The 26,813-nt window shown below is 46.2% G+C and overlaps 1 protein-coding gene across 1 annotated transcript in view; it reads right to left on the bottom strand.

Moving 5' to 3' along the window:
* Window positions 1–12,479, bottom strand: part of DEF6 (DEF6 guanine nucleotide exchange factor) — a 135,091-nt gene extending 122,612 nt beyond the window's left edge. The window contains exon 1 of the mRNA XM_077481429.1: window positions 12,051–12,479. Coding sequence (XP_077337555.1) covers window positions 12,051–12,146 — 96 coding nt within the window. The 5' untranslated portion in view covers window positions 12,147–12,479. The remainder of the gene's footprint in view (window positions 1–12,050) is intronic.
* Window positions 12,480–26,813: the final 14,334 nt, after the last annotated feature.

The raw sequence follows: 26,813 nt of genomic DNA, 5'->3' as shown, positions 1-26,813 counted from the left end.
GTGTCATTAACTTTTCACTGACACTCCCAGCCGTTCGCATAGGGCAGTGTGAACTGCCGCCGGGAGGCATGCGTTCGAGGAACCCGCAGCGGATTTGCGGCGTTCCCGCATCGCTGCAATGTGAACCTAGCCTTAAAGAGGAGCGCCACCTGCAAAAAAAATATTAAAAGTCAGCAGCTACAAATACTGCAGCTGCTGACTTTTAATAAATGAACACTTACCTGTTCCAGGGTCCAGCGATGTCAGCAGCAGAACCTCTCTCAGGGAATCGGGAAGTGAAGCGCTGCGGCTTCACTGCCCGGTTCTCTACTGCGCATGCGTGAGTTGCGCAGCGCAATGAGACTGGTCCCCGCTGTGTCCTGGGAACTGTGTTTCCCAGAACACAATGGGGGGCGGGGCATCTGCGGCTAGCTATTCCCGGAAGTGGATTATTATACAGGTATCTGCACCCCTTCCCCCCTGAAAGGTGCCAATTGTGGCACCGGAGGGGGGGAGTGTTCCGATGAGCGGAAGTTCCACTTGAGGGTGGAACTCCGCTTTAATTGCTGATCTGGAACAATTATGCAGACAAGGAATGCTGACTTTATCTGCTGTATAAAGAGTGAAAGTGCACTTAAAGTATTGAATCCAGTGCTGGTCAGCTAGCCTGGTACACACCGTAATTTTTTTTATGTTCAACTCAGCAGGCTGAACAAAATAAAAAAAAAACGGAGGAGCTTGCAGTACTAACTATATGAAGTTAGTCCAGCGAACTACCCGCTGTGGTAATGTGATGTCCATCCATCAACCCCTCCCCCCACCTGAACACTTCGGTTAACCCTTGCAGCCATTGGCTGGAAGAGTTGATCGGATGCTGATCAGTCACTGGTTTTCCAGCATGCTCGTTCGACAGCCGGTTGTGAAATCAGCTTCTGTCAGTCAAGGACCTGTACATACTGGCCAAATGTTGGCCGGTTTCTATTGTACTGGCTAATTTTGGCCGATATTTGGCCTGTGTGTACAGGGCTCTGGAAGGACGTGATCCAAGGCAGCCCAGATATTTCTCTCAGCAAAGGTTTATTTTTGATCACCAGTTAGGCAACAGAATGTTACCAATTTACTGGCAAGTGTGTGTGTGTGTGTGTGTGTGTGTGTGGTTATGCGGAAAACTATTTAAAATCTGTGATGATATTGCAGCCTGGAAAACAGCACTACAAACTGAACTCTCATAGAATGAAGTTGATAAAGCGTTTAAAGTGGTAATAAACTCATTTTTTTCTTATTTGTACCTAGAAGTTACCCTATAATAAGGCTTACCTGTAGGTACAGGGAATATCTCCTAAACTTGCACTGTTTAGGAGATATGCACACTGCATGCAGCCAGTGATGTCAACAGTGCATGCGCTCTGAAGGGCCCAGTATCACGGCCGTGACTCCTGTGCACATGTGCAGCAGTGACATCATGGCAGCTCAGCCAATCAGACGGATGGAGTACGGGAACCCAGAAGGAAGACGACAGCCGCTAAACTAAATGTGGTCAGCTATGCTTAAGAAATGGGCTATAAAACACTGACCCAGTGTTATAAATGCCCATAATGCTCTGCACAAGATCATCCCTGCAATCTCCCCTAACTACTGTCCTGTGACACAGCAGAGGGCATGATATACTTATGATGGCACTTATGAATCAAGACACTTTTAAGATGGTACATTTGACACATACTACAAGTTACTGCTGTAGCAGTACAAACAAACAAGTTTTCCCAGCACTTATCAGCGAGCCTGCAAAAAAATACATAATGGTTTTAACAATTTGCATCAAAAAGAGAAGTTTTGGTTGCACACATTTGTGGGAGACTAGAGCTGACAGTAATTTTTTTCATTCAACCCACTGGGAAAAAACAAATAGTGTGTACCTGGCTTTGAGGTCACTCTGCTTACAGTGTATGGCTTAATTCGCCGAGGTCTCGAGGCCAAAACAGAGTGAAAGAACTGTTTGTTTATGTGGCTCTAACCGCCTAGAGCTGGTTGCAAGATGCCTATGTTACTGAATGGGGATGCAGCAGCTGTACAGATACAGTCACACATCCTAGATTGACAGGGGTGCAGGGGCAGGTGCACTGCTCCAGTCCCATAAACAAACCGCTCATTCACGCTGTATGGGTCTCAGCACCCGTGTGAATGAGGCCTAAGCCACTCTGCCCCCCTTGCTTCCTATAGGCTACAATATAGCAACAAAGCTGTAGCAAATGTAAACTGCATTTTCATTTTTTTAGTTAATATTACATTTCTGCATGTGGTTTTTGTTCAGTACAGTCTATTTATTCCAATATCAAATGTTAAAACAAACAAAATCTTTTGAACAACATATGAATGTTTTGAGAATTTTAAAGCAAATTTTCCCAAGAATTTTCATTTGAAATTATATCCATCTATGACCATATTAACCACTAGCCAAAGACAGGACCACTTTTTGCGATTCGGCACTGCGTCGCTTTAACTGACAATTGCGCGGTCGCGCGACGTGGCTCCTAAACAAAACTGGCGTCCTTTTTTTTCCCACAAATAGAGCTTTCTTTTGGTGGTATTTGATCACCCCTGCGGTCTTTATTTTTTGCGCTATAAACAAAAATAGAGCAACAATTTTGAAAAAAAAACGCATTATTTTTTACTTTTTGTTATAATAAATATCCCCCAAAAATATATAAAAAAACATTTGTTTCCCTCAGTTTAGGCCAATACGTATTCTTCTACATATTTTTGGTAAAAAAAAAAAAAAAAAAAAAATCGCAATAAGCGATTATTGATTGGTTTGCGCAAAAGTTATAGCGTTTACAAAATAGGGGATAGTTTTATGGCATTTTTATTAATCATTTTTTTTTACTAGTAATGGCGGCGATCAGTGATTTTTATTGAGACTGCGACATTATGGCGGACACATCGGACATTTTTGACAAATTTTTGGGACCATTGTCATGTAAACAGTAATCACTGCTATATAAATACAGTGGTTCTTGTGTAAATGACACTGGCAGTGAAGGGGTTAACCAGTGGGTGGCAGTGTAGGGGGTTAAGTGTTCCTAGGGGTGTGTTACTAACTGTGGGGGGGCTGGGCTTTCATTTAGTGAAAACTGATCTCTGCTCCAATCAGATGGAGCAGAGATCAGCGTCACTAGTTGCTAGGCAGAACGGGGAGATGCTGTTTACAGCAGCATTTTTCCATTCAGCCGCCCCGTGAGACGATCGCGGATATGCCCGCGGCGATTGAGTCTGCGGGACCCGTGACCGGACTCATGGGTGTCCCGACCGGCATGCGAGCGTGCCGCTGGCGGTGTGCTCGTGATGGCAGGGCGGCATTAAAGATTGGACGTACCTGTATGCCAATATGCCTGCCTGTGCCATTCTGCCGACGTACATCGGCATGCGCCGGTCGGGAACCGGTTAAGGCTAGGTTCATATGTATGCAGGTTGCGGTGGATGCATTTTTTCTGCCAAACTTTTTTAGGACACAATATTTTCTAAATAGAAAAATGTATTTCATAAAAACAGTGTAATGGTCAGAGATAACAACCATGCACAAAATGATACATAATACCCATATATAGTATAAAAGAAAAGAGCACTTCTTCTATAGTCCAAAGCATTTCGGGAGATTCAAGATAAATGCCTTCTTCAGGGATATGAAGGAGACAATGGTTGGAGACACTCAATACTATATTCATGGGATCAGGTATTTATTAAAAAAGATTATAAGGATGCTGGTGAACGGAAATGGAAACACATATCCAGACTTAAAACAAGATCACCCAGTAAATGATAAATCCTCAAAGCTCGAGAGATCCCTCACAAGGGTCACCAAAAAGGGTAAGTCCCAGCGGACGCTGCTGTTCTGGGGCTCTTTGTGAGACAAACGCCGCTACTCTTCCACCAAGGATTGATATCAACATAATTCCAGGATTTATCCTTTACTGGACGATCTTCTTTTCAGTCTAGATGTGTCTCCATTTCCATTCAGCACCATCCATATAATCTTTTTTAATAAATACCTGATCCCATGAATATAGTATTGAGCGTCTCCAACTATTGTCTCTTTCATGCCCCTGAATAAGGGATTTATCTTGAATCTCCCTAAACACGTCAGGCTTTAGGAGAAGTGCTCATTTCTTATATACTATATATGGATATTATGCATCATTTTATGCATGGTTGTTATCTCTGGCCGTCACACTGTTTTCATGAAATACATTTTTCTATTTTTTTGAAAATATTGTGTCCTTAAAAAAAGTTTGCCCTTAAAGTCCCTTTGTATGGGGGGGGGGGGGGGGGTACTTATTTCTTTATATATACTATATTTGGGATGGTGGATGATTTGTAATGATTCCTTTTAGATAATTGGAATGTATCTGAGAGCCCTGACCAATCCCCAACTAGGATTGGCAGGGGGCAGGCCTCCTATATATACTCATGGTCAGCCTGCTGTGGGAAGAGTTGTTCAGGTGGAAGAACTAGTGATGGAGTGTTGGGCTGTCATGACCTTGGAGGAAGTCCCCTTTCTGGGTGGGGGGGGGGCCTTGGGCCTGGAACTCAGGAGCTGGGGCTCTTTGTGAGACAAACGCTGCTACTTTTCCACCAAGCATTGATAGCAACATAATTCCAGCCATATACTGCTCTGCAGGAATCTGCTGCTGGACCCTTTTTGGGGACCTTTGTGAGGGATCTCTCGAGCCTTGAGGATTTATCATTTACTGGACGATCTTCTTTTCAGTCTAGATATGTGTCTCCATTTCCTTTCAGCACCCTCCATATAATCTTTTTTAATAAATACCTGATCCCATGAATATAGTATTGAGCGTCTCCAACTATTGTCTCCTTGCTGCCCCTGAATAAGGGATTTATCTTGAATCTCCCTAAACACGTTAGGCTTTAGAAGTGCTCATTTCTTATATACTATATATGGATATTATGCATCATTTCATGCATGGTTGTTATCTCTGACCGTAAGCCCTTGTACACACGGTCGCACATTCCGACAACCAAATCTATCGGATTTTGTCCAACGGATTTTGTCCGAAACTGTTGCATACACACGGTCGGACAAAGTTGTCAGAAAATCCGATCATTCAGAACGTAATGACGTTATTTCGTTATGATGGGACTACGTTCAGGCTAGTAGCCAATAGCTTTGGTCTAGGAATTTGATCTGAGCATGCGTGGCACTTTGTCGGATCGGAATTCTCTACAAACGATCGGACAAAGTCCGATTGGATCATGTTGTCGGAAAATGTTATATCCCAGCTCTAAAACTTTGTCGGTCGGATATTCTGACGGAAACAGTCCGATGGAGCCCACAAACGGTCGGATTATCCGACAACACGGTCCGATTTTCCATCGGAATGTCCGACCGTGTGTACAAGGGCTTACACTGTTTTCAAGAAATAAATTTTTCTAATTTTTTTGAAAATATCGTGCCCTTAAAAAGTTTGCCCTTAAAGTCCCTTTGTACCGGGGGGTACTTATTTCTTTATATATACTATATTTGGGATGGTGGCAACAAATGGAGTTTCTCCTCCATAATGGTTCCTTTTAGATAATTGGAATGTATCTGGGAGCCCTGACCAATCCCCAACTAGGATTGGCAGGGGGCAAGCCTCCTGTATATACTCATGGTCAGCCTGCTGTGGAAAGAGTTGTTCAGGTAGAAGAACTAGTGATGCAGTGTTGGACTTTCATGGCCTTGGAGGAAGTCCCCTTTCTGGGGGGGGGGGGGGACATTGGGCCTGGAACTCAGGAGCTGGGAAGGAACCCCTCCATACAACGCTATCTCGGGGTGTCCTGAACAGGTGCAGGAAGAGGACAGCGGGGAGCATTGCCAGGCAAGTCACTACGACTTGTCCTGACATGCGCCCACTGCACAGCCATTCACTGGGAAGCTCAGTGGGCTACTACTTCACCTCCACCCAGCTCTTATGCAGCTAGTGATCACTTATGAATAAGGGGGAAAAAAGGGTATTTATAAAGTTTTTTTTTTTATCTATACAAAAATGTTTTGCCTTTCATTTATATGCCTTTCGTCATATGATGTCCTTGACTTTCAGTGGGAATATCTGAATGATGCCTGCAGCTAAATGCATCATTCAAATATCCTGTTGTTTAGCTGGCGATCCTGCATACCGCAAGAAGGATCATAGCGGCAGCTCAGCCGCTAGATCATTCTCACAGGCGACGGGAAGGGATATCCCCCCCCCGCCACCCTCTGGTGCTTCTCAGGGCTCTCCCATCCCATTGGGGACCCATAAAAAGAATCAACCACTGCTGGATTTCCGGTGACCAGATGGTCACCAGTCATCGCTATGACCATTGGAGGCCCGGGCACGACATTATGACCTCATGGCCTCACCGGCGATTGTAAACAAAGTCACCATCGCGGCTAGAAAGCATGAGATCATGAATTTTCCCATCATTGGTGTCATTGGCATCTCTCCATAAAGAGGACCGGTCACACACCATTCCTATTACAAGGGATGTTTACATTCCTTGTAATAGAAATAAAAGTGATCAAAACATTTAAGGAGAAAGTGTAAAAATAAAAAAAAAAACAAAGTAAAATAAGCAATAAAAAAACAAACAAATGTAAAGCACCCCTGTCCCAGGTAGCTCGAGAAAAAGAAGCGAATGCACGCCTATGTCCCGCCCACATATGTAATTGCCGTTCAAACCACACATGTGAGATATTGCCATGTGCGTAAGAGCGAGAGCAACAATTCTAGCACTAGACCTCTGTACCTCTAAACTGGTAACCTGTATAATATGTTAAAGCATTGCCTAAGGAGATTAAAAACCAAAGTTTCCACCATTCCATGAGTGTTCGCAATTTTAAAACGTGACATATTGGTTAACATCATCTTTCACATTATACAAAAAAATTGGGCTAACTTTTTTGTTATTTTAAAATTCATTTAATTAAAAAACAAAACGTGTTTGAAAATTGATGCGCAAATACCGTGCCACATAAAAAGTTGCATAACAAGTCCTTGTTATAGGCTTACCTGTAGCAAAAAGTAGCCTTTAAGGGTTTACAACCACTTTAATGATAATGATAATCAGGACAAACAGAGGGTGAATCACCCTAATGGGGTCACAGACTGCAATGAAATCTGACAGTTGTTCTAATTCCTCTCCACTCCAAACTGACTAGAAAAACTTTTTGCCTTTAGATATACTTTAGAGGAGTTGTAAAGGCAGAAGGCTTTTTATCTTAATGCATTAAGTTAAAAAGTCTTCTGTGTGTAGCAGCCTCCCCAGCACCCCCTAATACTCCCTCTCTGTACAGTGATGTCCATGAGTCCCTAGGCCATTCGGGACTCTCCCTCCTGATTGGCTGAGACACAGCAACGGCGCCATTGACCCGCCGTTGTTAATCAGTCAGTCAGCCAATCTGGAAAGAGAGGGGCGGGGCCGAATGGAAGCTCCATGTCTGAATGGACACACGGAGCTGCTGCTCGTCTTGGGTGCCCCCATAGCAATGTGCTTGCTGTGGGGGCATTTGACAGGAGGGAAGGACCAGGAGCAGCAAAGAGGGACTCCGAGAAGAAGAGGATCTGGGCTTCCCTATGCAAAACCACTACACAGAGGAGGTAAGTATAACATGTTTGTTATTTTTAAAAAAACAGGCACAAGAATTTTCAATCACTTTAAGTCCCCACACTGCATAATTAACAAAAAAGAAAAGAGAAAGAAGATTTTAACCCATATGGACAGTTTGAAGCCATACATGGTCATATGTCAGGAACAACAGTGGATGTGCCAGTTATTCATCCGAATTGGTGTTCCAATTTTAACCAACAGGTGTTAGTACCAATAAAAGTTTTCTTCCTTTTTTACCACTGGAAAAATACAGTACATACTGGACTATCGGTTGGAAACAGAAAATAATGATCATTTCCACCAATCAGAAAAGCTTGTCCCAGTTGTCCTAAGACATGTTTAGAACACTCCCATTGCTTGTAGTTACTAGGCCATGTATGGCCAACTTTTAAGCAGTAGTAAACTCTTGGTTGGGGGGGGGGGAACTTTCTCCCTGCAAGGTAATGTCATATTATATATTAGTATGCATCACATACTAGCACATTATGAAAAACCTACCTAAAAACTAAGCCCTCCAGCGGCGCACTGTCAGCGATGACGTGGCATCCACCTTCACCCGATCTTCCTTCTGGGTTTGCAGGCTCTAGCCACTTGAATAACTTAGCGATGATGGCATTCACTCCCACACATGCGCACAGGAGTCACAGTTTATGACACAGATCCCTAAAGGAATGGCACGGGTATACCATCCCTTCAGAGCGCATGCGCTGGTGATGTCACCCACTGCATTCAGAGTGAATATCTCCTAAACAAGTTTAGGCAAGTTTAGGATATATTCACTGTACCTACAGGTAAGCCTTATTATAAGCTGACCTGTAGGTACAAATGTCCAAATGGAGTTTACTACAACTTTAACCCTCGCCAAAATTTGCATAGTGGATAGCACTATTGCACATCTCCCACCCGACATCCTTCGACTTGAAAAATCAAAGCAGCCAGGTGGAATTTTCAACTGAACAGTGTTTGTATCCATTTAGATGCAGCGGTGATCGCTGCTTGATGTGCACAAAGTGGTAAATATCTGCAGCCACCAGTGGCCTGTCGATATAGTGAACAGGGCTGGCAGCGGCACCCACTGAGAGTCACTCAAATGGCCGGTGTGAATGTACCCTAATCGCAACAATCAAGATTCAGCAGCATCTGTGTCAGTGACGTGTGACACTCAGCTGCATCTGGCTACAAAGGAGCTATTCCTTATGGACAGACAGGCAGCCTGTTTAGCGATTCTGCCTCTGGCGAGGATCAAATCTCCAGAGGTACGTTTACCAATGGCGGCTCGTGCTCCATTTTTTGGGGGGGGGGGGGGGGGGCGGCAAACAAACCCCCTTTCCGCCCGCTCACCAGCCCCGTTCGCAAGCCCACCAGCCCTGCACTTACCCTATACAGGTCAGGGATGGCTTCCCCTCCCAGATAATCTGGTCGCTTCTCCGTCCAGCTTCTTGTCCTGATCCGTCGGGAGGAGAGGCATGAAGACAATAGCAAATGTTGATTCGTTTTTGTCACAAGCAGGTGGGCTCAGGGCAGAGTGCTCTGCGCCTACGAGCCCAAACTATTTGAAGCCTCTGGCTCTAATCATGCGATTCACCAAAAAAAAAAAAAAAAAGCATAGAACTCAATGCGTCCGGTGCCCCGCAGGGAGATTAAGGGGCCAGCGCCCCTGCGCCACCCCTTATGCACGAGCCTCCGATGACGATCACCACCACCAGACCTGTTCCAGTTAAATCCGCTAAAACCAGTGAAAGAACTTGCCAAAGTTTACATAACTACTAATCCATTCTGGGTGGGCTAACCAATGTATACCTACAACTTTAACCTGGTTCCCAGCCAACACCAATGGTGGCCATAGGTCCTTCAGGCAAATGACTGATTTCTTTCCTGAAGCTGGCCATACATTATACAATTTTCTTGTTCAATTTCCTTTAGATTTAGCTTCAACTATGTAGTGGAAGGGCCTGCCTGATTGCATATAAAATTCATAGTGTTTAAGTGTGACCTCATATTGTATGGTTTTGATACATCCAAAGCAGTGGTCTCCAAACTGCGGCCCTTTGCTTTCTTTTACCTAGCCCTTGGGGCAGTATTTCATATACTGACATCAACAAACGGGACATAGTTCCTCCCTATGACACCAACAATCGGGGTCCATTCCTCCCAATGACACCAATGATGGGGCACACTTCCTCCCAATGACACCAACAATGGGGCACAATTCCTCCCAATGACACCAATGATGGGGCACAATTCCTCCCAATGACACCAACGATGGGGCACAGTTCCTTCCAATGACACCAACGATGGAGCACAGTTCCTCCCAATAACACCAACAATAGGGCACAGTGCCTCTCACTGAAACCAACGACGGGGCACAGTTCCTCCCACTGACACCAACGACGGGGCACAGTTCCTCTCACTGACACCAACGACGGGGCACAGTTCCTCTCACTGACACCAACGACGGGGCACAGTTCCTCTCACTGACACCAACGACGGGGCACAGTTCCTCTCACTGACACCAACGACGGGGCACAGTTCCTCTCACTGACACCAACGACGGGGCACAGTTCCTCTCACTGACACCAACGACGGGGCACAGTTCCTCTCACTGACACCAACGACGGGGCACAGTTCCTCTCACTGACACCAACGACGGGGCACAGTTCCTCTCACTGACACCAACGACGGGGCACAGTTCCTCTCACTGACACCAACGACGGGGCACAGTTCCTCTCACTGACACCAACGACGGGGCACAGTTCCTCTCACTGACACCAACGACGGGGCACAGCTCCTCTCACCGACACCAACGATGGGGCACAGTTCCTCTCACCGACACCAACGATGGGGCACAGTTCCTCTCACCGACGCCAACAATGGGGCACAGTTCCTCTTACTGACACCAACGATGGGGCACAGTTCCTCTCACCGACACCAACGATGGGGCACAGCTCCTCTCAACGACACCAACGATGGGGCACAGCTCCTCTCAACGACACCAACGATGGGGCACAGCTCCTCTCAACGACACCAACAATGGGGCACAGCTCCTCTCAACGACACCAACGATGGGGCACAGCTCCTCTCAACGACACCAACGATGGGGCACAGCTCCTCTCAACGACATCAACAATGGGGCACAGCTCCTCTCAACGACACCAACGATGGGGCACAGCTCCTCTCACCGACACCAACGATGGGGCACAGCTCCTCTCACCGACACCAACGATGGGGCACAGCTCCTCTCACCGACACCAACGATGGGGCACAGCTCCTCTCACCGACACCAACAATGGGGCACAGTTCCTCTCACTGACACCAATGATGGGGAACAGTTCCTCTAACCGACACCAACGATGGGGCACAGCTCCTCTCAACGACACCAACGATGGGGCACAGCTCCTCTCAACGACACCAACGATGGGGCACAGCTCCTCTCAACGACACCAACAATGGGGCACAGCTCCTCTCAACGACACCAACAATGGGGCACAGCTCCTCTCAACGACACCAACGATGGGGCACAGCTCCTCTCACCGACACCAACGATGGGGCACAGCTCCTCTCACCGACACCAACGATGGGGCACAGCTCCTCTCACCGACACCAACGATGGGGCACAGCTCCTCTCACCGACACCAACAATGGGGCACAGTTCCTCTCACTGACACCAATGATGGGGAACAGTTCCTCTAACCGACACCAACGATGGGGCACAGTTCCTCTCACTGACACCAAAGATAAGGCATTGTTTACTCCAACTGATGCTTTTTCTACTGCTGATGGCCACAGTCCGGCTCCTCTAAAGTGGGAAGGATGGTAAACTGGCCCTTTGTATAGAAAGTTCGGAGACCCCTAATCTAAATGAAAGTTGTAGAAGAAATTTGTATAATGTATGGCCAGCCTAATCGTTGTCTTCTGATTGGAATAATCAACAACCCAATCGATTGATGTGCCACACACAGAGAAGTGGATTTCTATGGCTAGTTAAGATAAGATAGTAAGTCGGCAATCACATCTCTGTTTCCACCATGTCATCTCATGATCTGATAGTTTCAAATACAATCACATTTTAAGAACAAAGTGTCTTGGTGCTGCCGATGGATGCAAAACGATCAATAATTGCCCTGGCCGATCCAGATTGAGTGTAAATTGATTGAAAGGCAAGTTATGGCTATTTGATTATTTTTGCAGATTCAGTTAAAATGTGCAATACAATCGAAGCATTAAATGGCCCGATAAGGAAGAAAAATGACGACAACCACTGCTATACTTATGGAAAGTTTTAAGACTCCGAACGTTGACTGAATAAAAAAAGCTGAATTGATGAGTCAAGTGTTTTGCTCTGCCAGTTCCTGTAATTTATGAGTAGCATTAGGAAAGGTGTACAGACATAAGACATGGCAGCCTGAGGAGTAGAGCAATGCACTTACCTTCAGCTGGGACTTGGACACTTTGCCGCTCTTCTCGGTGTCGAGTGAAGTGAAGGCATACCACACGGACTTCAGCAGCTCGTTCCTCAGAGACATCCTGTGTCTTCACACCTGACTACACACAAATTACTACTCCGAGTCCGCACTATACACCCGGACACACAGCTGTGCTCAGCACACAAGCCTTCCATTCACTCCGACAACATCTGCCATGAATACTCTCCTCTCTAAACGTTACCTAGGGTCACCCCCCTCTCACACGATGTCCAGTCCAGTGTCCTCTATACAGCCCTCAGACACCCCGTCACACCCGGCTACACTGCACTGTTCTGTTCAATGGCGCGCTCCGCTACACTCTCTACAAGACGCTCTGCTGTACACAAGACCGCAGACACAGGCACACTCACATCATCACTCTCCGAGCACAGACACTGCTACATCCACCACTTCCTGCTGCTGACAAAGCCACCCAGTCACACACCAAATTTGAGCACAATGGCATGTATATACCTTACCAAAACCATAGAAAGGGGATATACTGTATACCATACCAAGAAAAGGGAGTATATAGGTGATATACTGTATACTACACTATAGAAGGGGGTATATAGGTGATATACTGTATGCCATACCAAGAAAAGCGGGTATATAGGTGATATAATGTATACCACACCATAGAAAGAGGGTATATAGGTGATATACTGTATACCACACCAAGAAAAGGGGGTATGTAGGCGATCTACTGTAGACCACATCATAGAAAGGGGGTATATAGGTGATATACTACACCATAGAAAGGGGGTATATAGGTGATATACTGTATACCACACAACAGAAGGGGTATATATGTGATAAACTGTATACCATACCACAGAAAGGGAGTAAATAGGTGATATACTGTATACCACACCATAGAAAAGGGGTACATAGGTGATATACTGTATGCCACACCATAGAAAGGGGGTGCATAGGTAATATACTGTATACCACACCATAGAAAGGGGGTATATAGGTGGTATACTGTATACCACACCATATAAAAGGGGTATATAGGTGCTATACTGTACATCATACCATATAAAAAGGGGTATATAGGTGATGTACTGTATGCCATACCACAGGAAGGGGGATATATACCGTATCTAGGTGATATACTGTATACCATACCATAGAAAGGCGGGACAGTGGTGTAGTGATTAGCACTCTCGCCTAGCAGTAAGAAGGGTCGCTGGTTCGAATCCCAACCACAAAACTACCTGCCTGGAGTTTGCATGTTCTCCCTGTGCCTGTGTGGGTTTCCTCCGGGTACTCCGGTTTCCTCCCACACTCCAAAGTCCTGCAGGTAGGTTAATTGGCTTCTGTCCAAAATTGGCCCTGGTATATGAATGCAGACCTTGGATTGTGGGCTCCTTGAGGGTAGGGACTGATGTGAATGGGCAATTTACAGGGATAGGGACAATTGTAGACACTCATTCAGGTTGAACTGGATGGACTGATGTCTTTATTCAACCTTACTAACTATGTAACTATGTAAGAAAGGGGGTATATAGGTGATATACAGTATACCATACATAGAAAGGGGGTACCTAGGTGACATACTGTATATCATACCACAGAAAGGAGGATATACCTTATCCAAGTGATATACTGTATTACTATACTATAGAAAGGGGATATATGCCTCATATAGGTGATATACTGTATATACCATAAAAAGGGGGATATATGCCTTATAGAGCTGATATACTCAAAATCATACCATAGAAAATGTGTAAATACCTTATATAGGTGATATACTGTATACCATACCATAGAAATGGGTTATGTACTGTATACCACACCATAGAAAGGGGGTATATACCTTATATACTGTATACCATACCATAGAAAAGGGGTATCTAGGTGATATACTGTATACCAGACATGAGGGGTATATACATTATCTAGGTGATATACTGTACACCATACCATAGAAATGGGGCTATATGCCCTATATAGATGATATACTGTATACCATACCATAGAAAGGGGGATATATGCCTTTTATATGTTATATACTCTATATCATACCATATAAAGGTGTAAATACCTTATATAGGTGATATACTGTATATCATACAATAGAAAGTGGTATATACCTTATATACGTGATATACTGTATACCATTCATAGAAAAGTGGTATATAGGTGATATACTGTATACTATACCATAGAAATGGGAATATATGCCTTATATAGGTGATAAACTGTATACCATACCATAGAAAGGGGGATATATGCCTTAGGCCGCGTACACACGGGCGGACTGTTCGCCCAACCTTGTCCGCTGAACAGTGTTTGGGCGGACAGTCCGCTCGTGTGTGGGCTTTCAGCGGACAGTTTCAGCGGACAGTTGGACGGACAAGGTCTTTCGGAAATTCCGAAAAACTGTCCGCTGAAACTGTGTTTGAGCGAACAGTCCGCCCGTGTGTGGGCCTGTCCGCTGTACTTTCGAAATGAGCGGACTGTTCCCGCTCGGAAAGTCCGCCCATTTCGAGCGCGTGTACAGGTAGGCGGGGCCCGCGAAGGAGACGTCGCGGGCTCCGCCGCCTGGAATGGGCTTAAAGGGGAACACCAACGCCGAAAAAAATCGGCGTGGGGGTTCCCCCAAAGTCCACACCAGACCCTTGTCCGAGCACGCTACCCGGCCGGCCAGGAAAGGGGGCGAGCGAGCGCGCCCCCCCTCCCGAGCCGTACCAGGCCGCGTGCCCTCAACATGGGGGGTGCCTTGGGGAAGGGGGGCCGCGCGGCCCCCCCACCCCAAAGCACCTTGTCCCCGTGTTGATGAGGACAAGGGCCTCTTCCCGACAACCCTGGCCGTTGGTTGTCGGGGTCTGCGGGCGGGGGGCTTATCGGAATCCGGGAGCTCCCTTTAAGAAGGGGGCCCCCGGATACCGGCCCCCCACCCTATGTGAATGAGTATGGGGTACAATGTACCCCTACCCATTCACCTGTGAAATAAAGTACAAATAAAAACACAACACAGGGGAAAAAAATATTTTATTGCACAGCCGGGGGTCTTCCGTCTTCGGGGGTCTTCTCGCCGGACTCCTCCGCTATGTGTGTGTAGCTCTTTTGTCAGCGGAGGAGTCCGGCTTTCTTCCTCCCCGCCGCCGGCCTCTTCTCCCGACTTCGGGGGTCTTGTCCCCCTCTTCGGTTCTTCTGCCGGGCCACCGCGCCTGGTCCGGTGGCCCGGTCTTCTGTCGCCGTCTTCCGTTCTTCTGTCGCCGCCTTCGGTTCTTCTGCCGGGCCACCGCGCCTTCTTGTAGCTCTTTTACAGGCGGTGGCCCGGTCTTCTGTCGCCGCTGTCGCCGCTGTCGCCTTCCGTTCTTCTTCTTGTTCTTCTTGTTCTTCTCCAGGAGATGTTGACACGTCGCTCCCTCCGGCCGGAATGCCAGAGCCGCCCTGCGCTGTGACTTATATAGTGACAATGGGGCGGTGTCACATGGTATATGTCACATGGGTTGGTCACATGGGTTGATGTCACATGGGGACTATGACATCGTAAGGGGGCGGGGTCACCATGTGACCAACCCATGTGACATATACCATGTGACACCGCCCCATTGTCACTATATAAGTCACAGCGCAGGGCGGCTCTGGCATTCCGGCCGGAGGGAGCGACGTGTCAACATCTCCTGGAGAAGAACAAGAAGAACAAGAAGAAGAACGGAAGGCGACAGCGGCGACAGCGGCGACAGAAGACCGGGCCACCGCCTGTAAAAGAGCTACAAGAAGGCGCGGTGGCCCGGCAGAAGAACCGAAGGCGGCGACAGAAGAACGGAAGACGGCGACAGAAGACCGGGCCACCGGACCAGGCGCGGTGGCCCGGCAGAAGAACCGAAGAGGGGGACAAGACCCCCGAAGTCGGGAGAAGAGGCCGGCGGCGGGGAGGAAGAAAGCCGGACTCCTCCGCTGGCAAAAGAGCTACACACACATAGCGGAGGAGTCCGGCGAGAAGACCCCCGAAGACGGAAGACCCCCGGCTGTGCAATAAAATATTTTTTTCCCCTGTGTTGTGTTTTTATTTGTACTTTATTTCACAGGTGAATGGGTAGGGGTACATTGTACCCCATACTCATTCACATAGGGTGGGGGGCCGGTATCCGGGGGCCCCCTTCTTAAAGGGGGCTCCCGGATTCCGATAAGCCCCCCGCCCGCAGACCCCGACAACCAACGGCCAGGGTTGTCGGGAAGAGGCCCTTGTCCTCATCAACATGGGGACAAGGTGCTTTGGGGTGGGGGGGCCGCGCGGCCCCCCCTTCCCCAAGGCACCCCCCATGTTGAGGGCACGCGGCCTGGTACGGCTAAGGAGGGGGGGCGCGCTCGCTCGCCCCCCTTTCCTGGCCGGCCGGGTAGCGTGCTCGGACAAGGGTCTGGTGTGGACTTGGGGGGAACCCCCACGCCGATTTTTTTCGGCGTTGGGGTTCCCCTTTAAGCCCATTCCAGGCGGCGGAGCCCGCGACGTCTCCTTCGCGGGCCCCGCCTACCTGTACACGCGCTCGAAATGGGCGGATTTGCCTCCTCCTTACGTGGGCGAGTCCGTTCATTTCAAAAGTTGAGCGAACTGTTTGCCCAACCTTGTTCGTCAAACAGTCCGCTCGTGTGTGGGCAAGTCCGCTCATGCAAATTTTGAGCGGACTGTTTGATGAAACTGTTTGCAGAACAAGGTTGGGCGAACAGTCCGCCCGTGTGTACGCGGCCTTAGATAGGTTATATACTCTATATAGTTACATAGTAGGTGAGGTTGAAAAAAGACAAAAGTCCATCAAGTCCAACCCATGTGTGTGATTATATGTCAGTATTACATTGTATAGCCCTCTATGTTGTTCAGTTGCTTATCTAATCGTTTCTTGAAATTATCGATGCTCCCTGCTGCCTGTGGAAGGGAATTCCACATCCTTGCTGCTCTTACAGTAAAGAACCCTCTACTTAGTTTAAAGGGGTTGTAAAGGTAAATGTTTTTTCACCTTAAGGCATTCTATGCCTTAAGGTAAAAAAACATCTGACACTGCCGGCGCCCCCAGCCCCCCCGTTTTACTTACCTCACCCCTGGAAAGTTCCGCGTTCGCCCCCAACGTCCTTTCCACCGTTCAGCCTGGCCGCTGATTGGTTGGAGTGGATGGATAGAAAGCAGCGCAGCCAGTCTTTTAACAGTCTTTAAGGGATGTCAGCAAGCCAGTCTTTAAACAAACCACAGGAGATGGTTTCTTGTGATGTGACCAAGGCGAAGGCAGAGGTGACGTGAGCTGGAAGGCTTGAAGTAGGCAGGTCAGACGAGCATCATCAGGAACAGCTGGTAACTGTGGAGAGAGAAGAGAGCTGGCAATTAGCCGACAGCTGAGCAGCCAGCCCAGAAAAGGAAGGGCTTACCCAGCCCTGACAGTACCCCCTCCTCAATGACCCCTCTCCCTCGGAGTGCCACCTAGGAGGAAGGTCCAACGCGTAAGCCACTGGGTTAATCCTGCAAAGGATACGGAAAGGCCCAATAAACCGAGGTGCAAACTTCAGTGAGGGAACATGAAGCCGGAGGTTGTGAGATGACAGCCAGACCCTGTCCCCAACCTGGTAGGAAGGCTCAGGCGTCTGCGGTCAGCATGGAGTCTGTACCTATCATTAGCATGACGCAAAGCCTCCTGGACTTGTACCCAAGTGGAACGAAGACCAAGGAGATGCTCCTCTAATGCAGGAATACTCTGTGGAACAAACGAGTCAGGCAACATGGAAGGTTGGAAACCATAATTCACCATAAATGGAGACAATCGGGAGGCAGAATTCAAGGCACTATTGTGAGCAAACTCTGCCCAAGGTAATAGGTCAGACCAGTTGTTATGATGGTCAGAAATATAGCAACGTAGGAATTGCTCCAAGGACTGATTGGCTCATTCTGCGGCCCCATTAGACTGCGGGTGATACGCAGAAGAGAATGCAAGCTGGATTCCCAACTGTGCACAAAAGGCTCGCCAGAACCGGGAGACAAACTGACTGCCCCTGTCCGAGACAATCACCTTGGGTAGCCCATGTAAGCGAAAGATCTCCAGAGCAAAATTGGAAGCCAGTTCCTTAGAGGTAGGCAACTTCTTAAGTGGAATACAATGACACATCTTTGAGAACCGGTCAACCACCATAAGGATAAGTGTTGCCTTGGGAGTTGGGCAACTCCACAATGAAATCCATAGACAGGTGAGTCCAGGACCTCTCTCCATTGGGTATGGGTTGTAGGAGGCCCACTGGAAGGTGTCGTGGAGTCTTACTCTGAGCACACACGGGACAGGCAGCTACGAAGGCAGTAACATCAGCTTGTAGACTAGGCCATCCGAATTGTTGGGAAATGGCCCAAATGAGTTGATTCTTCCCAGGATGGCCAGCTGCCTTGGGAGAATGGTAAGTCTGGAGCACAGCAGTACGGAGACTATCTGGGACAAAGCAGCGGTCACAAGGTTTATCAGGAGGAGCATGGGCCTGAGCAGCAAGAATTTTGGCACCCAAAGGAGAAGTAAGACTGGTGCGAACCGTAGCCAAGATATGATCAGGAGGAATCATAGGAACCGGAACCGACTCCGACTTGGAAGTGGAGGAAAATTGTCGTGACAAGGCATCAGCCCTTTCACATTCTTAGTACCGGGTAAGAATGAGACAATGTAATTAAAGCTCGACAAGAAAAGAGCCCACGGTGGGAGAGAGTCACTTAGCCTCAGACAAGAATGTAAGATTCTTATGGTCAGTAAGAATAAGAACAGGCACAGTGGTAACTTCAAGGAGATGTCTCCATTCTTTCAGGGCTAAAATGATCGCCAACAGCTCTCTGTCACCAATCTCATTTGCACTCAGCAGGTGACAATTTCTTGGAAATGTAGCCACACAGATGCATAGCGCTCTCAGAGTTAGGATGTTGAGACAGAAGGGCGCCAACTCCAGTCTCAGAAGCATCAACTTCTAGGATAAAAGGCAACGTAGGATCAGGATGTGCCAACACTGGAGCAGAAACAAAGGCAGCCTTGAGAGTCTCAAAGGCCTTAATGGACTCCGGAGACCAACTCTGTGGGTTACCGTCCTTTCTGGTCATATCAGTCAGGGGCTTGACCAGAGACGAGAAGTTATGAATAAACTTCCCATAGTAGTTGGCAAAGCCCAAGAAATGCTGCAGAGGACGTAAACCCACGGGTTGAGGCCACTGTAGGACAGCCGAAAGTTTCTCTGGGTCCAACGAAAAACCAGCAGTGGAAATGACATAGCCCAGGAATGTAACCTGTTCACGATGGAACTCGCACTTCTCCAGTTTACAATAGAGATTGTTCTCTCTTAGTTTCTGAAGCACAAGACAGACATCTGTGTGGTGGCTCTCTAGGGACTTGGAAAATATGAGGATATCATTGAGATAAACCAGCACACACAACTGCAACAAATCTCGGAGGACATTGTTAATAAATTCCTGGAAAACTGCCGGGACATTACAAGTAAAGCATTACCAGGTATTCATAATGGCCTGTTCTGGTATTAAACTCCATTTTCCACTCGTCACCCTCCTTAATGCGCATGAGATTGTATGCCCCTCTCAAGTCAAGCTTCGTGAAAACCGTTGCTCCCTTGAGGTGGTGGGGATGAAACAATGCCACCTAAGGTCTGTCCATGACAGGACCCTAAGGTTCGGGCGTTCCCTGGACGGGTAGGACAAGACTTCAAAAAGTGACCTGCCTGGCCACAATAAAGGCACAATCCTCCCTCCTCCTAAAGGCTCTCTCATCCACAGAGAGACGTGTGAAGCCCAGTTGCATGGTTTCATCTTCACTGACCAACTCGGTACCAGGAGGCATGGGAGGTGAGGGAGGCATGGGTGAGACTACAAAGCTCGGAGGCAAACATATAGGAGGCTTCTGCAAGCACTCCTTAAGAGAAAGTCTTTCTCTGAGTCTGGAGTCAATGAGGATGGCAAACAAGATCAAGCTCTCCAGCTCAGTGGGTATATCTCGGGCTGCTATCTCATCCTTGATGCAATCTGAGAGACCATGAGAAAAAGCAGCCACAAGGGCCTCATTGTTCCAAGTAACCTCTGCTGCCAGAGTATGGAATTCAATGGCGTAGTCGACAACAGTTCTCGTACTCTGTTTGATGGACATGAGGCACTTAGCAGCAGAAGCGCAGCGTGAGGGGATGTCAAATACCCTTTTAAAGGAGGCCTCAAACTGAGGGTAACTCAAGACAACAGGTTTTTGCGTCTCCCATAGAGGGTTAGCCCAGGCCAAGACTCTCTCAGAAAGTAAAGATATCACGAAACATACTTTGCTTCTGTCCGTGGGAAACGCCTGCGGCAACATCTCGACGTATATCTCAACCTGATTGAGATACCCTCTGCATTGAACTGAATCGCCCCCAAATCGCTGGGGAAGCAGAGCAGAACCAGACATACCTCTTATCGAGGTAATACTCGAGGCGGGTGCCTGCACAGAGACTGGTGCAGCACCAAGGACGGCCTGCGACTCAGGTTGTACCGGAGCAGCCACCGTGGGGGATTCCAGGTGAGCCATGCGATTCAGGAGCGTTTGTAATGCTATGGCAAACTGATCTATGCGGTGATCTTGCTCATCCAATCTGGAAAAAATATTACCAACAAGTGGATTGACTATATCTTCTGAATTCATGGCCTTCGCCCTACTGTCAGAAACCATGAATCAGACAGAGACAGAAGTACAATTAAATCACACTTATTTATTAATAAAAATAAATAGGTAAATAGAAAAAGCGTAGTCAAGCATAGCCAGAGTCCAGTAACCAGATCGGGTAATCAGCTAGGCCAGAAGTCAGGGATCCAAGTAGAGCAGGATAAGGAGTCAGAAGGGATGTCAGCAAGCCAGTCTTTAAACAAGCCACAGGAGATGGTTTCTAGTGATGTGACCAAGGCGAAGGCAGAGGTGAAGTGAGCTGGAAGGCTTTAAGTAGGCAGGTCAGACGAGCATCATCAGGAACAGCTGGTAACTGTGGAGAGAGAAGAGAGCTGGCAATTAGCCGACAGCTGAGCGGCCAGCCCAGAGAAGGAAGCGCTAAGCCACCCCTAACAGTGACCTCCTCCCATGATCTCCTCCAGGACTTTTTACCAAGCCTCTCCCATCCAATGGAACTCTCTATCCCAATGTGTCCAGCTATCTTCTACTCTGTCCATTTTTAGGTGACCTCTATAAACTCCACAATTAATACCTTTTGTATCACTTGGCCCTCTGTTTTAGATTGTAAGCGCTAAGGAGCAGGGCCCTCTGATTCCTCCTGTATTTAATTGTATTGTAACTTTACTATCTTCCATCATGTTGTAAAGTGCTGCGCAAACTGTTGGCGCTATATAAATCCTGCATAATAACAAATAATTATTTTTTAATTTGTAGCATTTTTTTCACACCTGCCTACAACTTTTGACACAGTAGTGTATGTTTGTATATATATTTATATATAAACACACACACACACACACACACACACACACACACGGTCTGTCTGGAAAGTATCAAGCCATGTAATACAAAAAATAGAGGCATTTATTGAAGAAGATACAAGACACGTATATATAAGACATAGGTAGCAAGAGCCACGCAAATTTTGCCACAGCACATTTCATGCCAAGATCCTGCGTCAAAATCTCAGACACATTGGATTCCCCAATCAGGTTCTAGTTCTCACACAGTTTCCGATCTTTGTTGATTGCAGCCCATACATGTTAAACTTTCTCAGGTGTTCTGCTTGTTGCACACCTTCTAGAAGAGACTCTCAACCATCTTTGAAGCATTTGCACCATACTTCTTTTGCGCTGTGCGCATTACATCATCCCTTAAAGCCTTTTGAATTGCCCGAATAGTTTTTGCGGAGGAAAGTTCAAGCCTAATGCAAAATTTGATGTAGATTTGTTGCTCTACTCGCTCCGTCATTTTGAATGCAAAGGCAACACAGTACACATGCTCACTTAACAATGTCTAGTGCCCCCGCTGAGTAGTACTGTGAAGTTGTCACTGTTCATGCATGCGCATTCCAGTCCTCTTTCCTTGGCTGCCAGGTTACATCGATGTCACATAACCTTTCTAGTTATATTAACAAAAGATGTATTGTGTGTATATGTATATTCAGTATATATATATATATATATATATATATATATATATATATATATATGTATATATATATATACAGTGGGGTTGATTTACTAAATGCAAATCCACTTTGCTGCACTTGGAAGTGCAGTCGCTTTAGATCTGAGGGGAAGATCTGAAATGAGGGGACGCACTGCTAGTTTTATAATCCAATCATGTACAAGCAAAAAAGCTGTTTTCTTATTTGCTTTGGTAAATAACCCCCCCCCATCTCACAAAAGTGAGTACACCCCTCAAATTTTTGTAAATATTTTATTATATCTTTTTATGTGACAACACTGAAGAAATGACACTTCGCTATAATGTAGTCCTCGTGGAGACCCTGAATGCGATCGGCTCTACAAAATTCGGCCCCTCATAAACCACTTCAACCAACGTTTTGCAGCCTTGTTTATTCCCCATCAAGTTGTCTGCGTTGATGAGTCACTGATTACATTTTCTGGCCGCTTGTCATTCAAACAGTGCATTCCCAACAAGCGTTCCAGATACGGGGTCAAACTCTAAAAGTTCTGTGACAGGACAACAGGCTATACATGGAGCTTTATGGTTTATGAGGGAAAAGATAGTTACGTAAAGCTGGAGAACTGCTCAGATTACATAGGGAGCGCTGGCAAGATAGTGTGGAACTTGGTGTCACCCTTATTCGGAAAGGGGTACCACTTGTACGTGGACAATTATTACACGAGCGTGCCACTGTTTAGTCATTTGTTTGATCATCAGATTGGAGCATGTGGCACCATGCGACCTAATCACTGGGGCTTTCCCCAGGGGCTTGTAGATTCCCGTCTTAGGCTGGGGGAGAGAGCCTGCTTGCGGTGTAATAACTTGCTCGCTATGAAGTGGAGAGATAATAAGAATGTTTTCTTTCTTACCTCCCTTCATGCAGACACGATGGTCCAAATTCCTACGGCGACTGGTGTTGTGGAGAAACCCCTCTGTGTCCACGAATATAACCAAAATATGTGAGGGGTGGACCTCAATGACCAGTTGTTGGCACCGTATCTAGTTGCCCGTAAGGCCAGACGCTGGTACAAAAAAGTGTCTGTTTACTTATTTCAATTGGCTTTGCTGAACGCTCATGTGCTATACAGAGCTTCAGGCGGGGCTTTATCCTTTCTTTTATTCCAGAGAGAGATTGTCACAGACCCTCTGTATCCAGACGGTTCTGCACCTCACCATTCCCAACCAAATGCAGTAAGCCTGCTGCATGAGAGGCATTTTCCGTATGTCCTCGAGAGTACCCCTACCCAATGAACCCCCAAAGAAGATGTCGTGTCTGTACCAAGCGTGGATATAGGCGTGACACCTGTTGTTTTTGTCCACGCTGTCCTGGCAATCCTTGCCATCGAATTTTGAGAGACCCGAACCGTTACAGTTGTTACAGTTCCGACGGAGGGCTTGCCCGTGGAAAAGGTCGTCCGTGTGTACGAGGCATAACTTTTTTGGGGGAGGATGCCCCCATGCTTCAGGATATATAAATGGTGCATGTATGCCCAGGTATTCTAATGGTGGGCATACCCACCGATCAATCTCTTTTTTTTATTCGGCCAAAAGGCTGCATGAAAAAAAAGATTACAATATATGTCCAACAAGGACCAGCAACGTACTGGTATGTTGCTGGACTTTGAATGGTTATACCAGAATGATGCCTGTGGGTTTAGGTATCATTCTTTTCAGCCAGTGATCGACTTTCATGTAAAAGCAATCCTAGCGGCTAATTAGCCTCTAGACTGCTTTTACAAGTAGTGAGAGGGAATGTCCCCCCTCCTGGATATAAACAGCGCCATTGGGAAAGCATTTTATCACACCGAACGGTGTGGTCAGATGCTTTGAGGGCAGATGAAAGATCTAGGGTCTAATAGACTTCAATTTTTTTTTTTTTTAAAAGAGTATCCATCACTACCTATTGCTATCATAGGGGATATTTACATTCCCTAAGATAACACAATAAAAATGATTAAAAAAAAATGGAAGGAACTGTTTAAAAATAAAATAAAAAAGCAACAACAAAAAAACAAACAAAAAAAAAGCACCCCTGTCCCCTCTGCTCTTGCGCAAAGGCAAAACGCAAACATTGGTCTGGCATCATATGTAAACAGCAATTGCACCATGCATGTGAGGCATCACTGTGAAGGTCAGATCGAGGGCAGTAGACCCAAAAATTTGGGCAATATAGTGTGTTTTAGTGCATTAAAATTAAAGAAAGTGTATTTTTTCACGTTTGAAAAATCGATGCGCAAATACTGTGTGGAAAAAAAAATGCGATACCCACCATTTTAATATATAATGTTTGGGGGTTCAATGTAATTTTCTTGCAAAAAAAAAATGCTTTCATGTAAACAAAAAGTGTCAGAAAGGGCTTTGTCTTCAAGTGGTTAGAAGAGTGGATGATGTGTGACATAAGCTTCTAAATGTTGTGCATAAAATGCCAGGACAGTTCAACCCCCCCCCCCCCAAATGACCCCATTTTGGAAAGTAGATACCCCAAGCTATTTGCTGAGAGGCATGTCGAGTCCATGGAATATAGGATATTTTGACACAGGTTGTGGGAATAATAATTTTTTTTTTTTTTGCACAAAGTTGGCACTAAGTGATATATTGCTCAAACATGCCATGGGCATATGTGGAATTATACACCAAAATACATTCTGTTGCTTATCTTGATTATGGGGATACCACACGTGTGGGACTTTTTGGGAGCCAACCGCGTACGGGACCCCAAAAACCAAGCATTGCCTTCATGCTTTCTAAGGGTATACATTTTTTATTTCACTCCTCACTGCCAATCCCAGTTTTGGAGGCCATGGAATGCCCACATGGCACAAACCCCCCCAAATGACCCCATTTTGGAAAGTAGACACCCCAAGATATTTGCTGAGAGGTATGGTGAGTATTTTGCAGATCTCGCTTTTTGTCACAAAGTTTTGAAATTTGAAAAAAGAAAAAGAAAATGTTTTTTTCTTTACTTTCTTCAATTTCAAAAACAAATGAGAGCTGTAAAATACTCAGCATGACTCTCAGCAAATAGCTTGGGGTGTCTACTTTCCAAAATGGGGTCATTTGGGGGAGTTTTGTGCTATTTTGGCATTTTATGGCCTTCGAAACTGTGATAGGTAGTGAGGAGTAAAATAAAGAATTTGCGCCCTTAGAAATCCTGAAGGTGGTGATTGGTTTTCGGGGCCCCGTACGCAGCTAGGCTCCCAAAAAGTCCCACACATGTGGTATCACTGTACTCAGGAGAAGCAGCAAAATGTATTTTGGGGTGAAATTCCACATATAACCATGGCATGTGTGAGCAATATATCATTTAGTGACAACTTTTTGTAAAAAAAAGTTTTCATTTTTTTTGTCATTATTCAATCACTTGGGACAAAAAAAAAAAATATTCAATGGGCTCAACATGCCTCTCAGAAAATAGCTTGGGGTGTCTACTTTCCAAAATGGGGTCATTTGGGGGGTTTTGTGCCATCTTAGCATTTTATGGCCTTCAAAACTTTGATAGGTAGTGATAGGTATTGAGGAGTGAAATAAAAAATCAATGCCCTTAGAAATCCTGAAGGTGGTGATTGGTTTTCGGGGCCCCGTACGCAGCTAGGCTCCCAAAAGTCCCACACATGTGGTATCCCTGTACTCAGGAGAAGCAGCAAAATGTATTTTGGGGTGAAATTCCACATATAACCATGGCATGTGTGAGCAATATATAATTTAGTGACAACTTTGTGCAAAAAAAAAAAGTTTGTAATATTCCCACAACTTGTGACAAAATATAAAATATTCCATGGACTCAACATGCCTCTCAGCAAATAGCTTGGGGTGTCTACTTTCCAAAATGGGGTCATTGGGGGGGGGGGGGGGTTTGTGCTATTTTGGCATTTTTTGGCCTTCGAAACTGTGATAGGTAGTGAGGAGTGAAATCAAAAATTTTCACCCTTAGAAATCCTGAAGGCGGTGATTGGTTTTCGGGGTGCCATACGTGGCTAGGCTCCCAAAAAGTCCCACACATGTGGTATCCCCATACTCAGGAGAAGCAGTAAAATGTATTTTGGGGTGCAATTCCACATATAACCATGGCATGTGTGAGCAATATATCATTTAGAGACAACTTTTTGTAAAAAAATGTTTTCATTTTTTTTTGTTGGCATTATTCAATCACTTGGGACAAAAAAAAATATTCAATGGGATCAACATGCCTCTCGGCAAATAGCTTGGGGTGTCTACTTTCCAAAATGGGGTCATTTGGGGGGGTTTGTGCTATTTTGGCATTTTATGGCCTTCGAAACTGTGATAGGTAGTGAGGAGTGAAATCAAAAATTTTCACTCTTAGAAATCCTGAAGGCGTGATTGGTTTTCGGGGTTCCGTGCGCAGCTAGGCTCCCAAAAAGTCCCACACACGTGGTATCCCCGTACTCAGGAGAAGCAGTCAAATTTATTTTGGGGTGCAATTCCACATATAACCATGGCATGTGTGAGCAATATATCATTTAATAACAACTTTTTGTAAACATTTTATTTATATATATTTTTTTGTCATTATTCCAAAAAAATATATATTCAATGGGCTCAACATGCCTCTCAGCAATTTCCTTGGGGTGTC

The sequence above is a fragment of the Lithobates pipiens genome, unplaced genomic scaffold (assembly GCF_037356315.1).
Source record: "Lithobates pipiens isolate NorthernLeopardFrog02 unplaced genomic scaffold, aLitPip1_a1.2 Scaffold_16, whole genome shotgun sequence".
Taxonomy (NCBI): Eukaryota; Metazoa; Chordata; class Amphibia; order Anura; family Ranidae; genus Lithobates; species Lithobates pipiens.
This window is presented reverse-complemented; position numbering and strand designations above follow the sequence as displayed.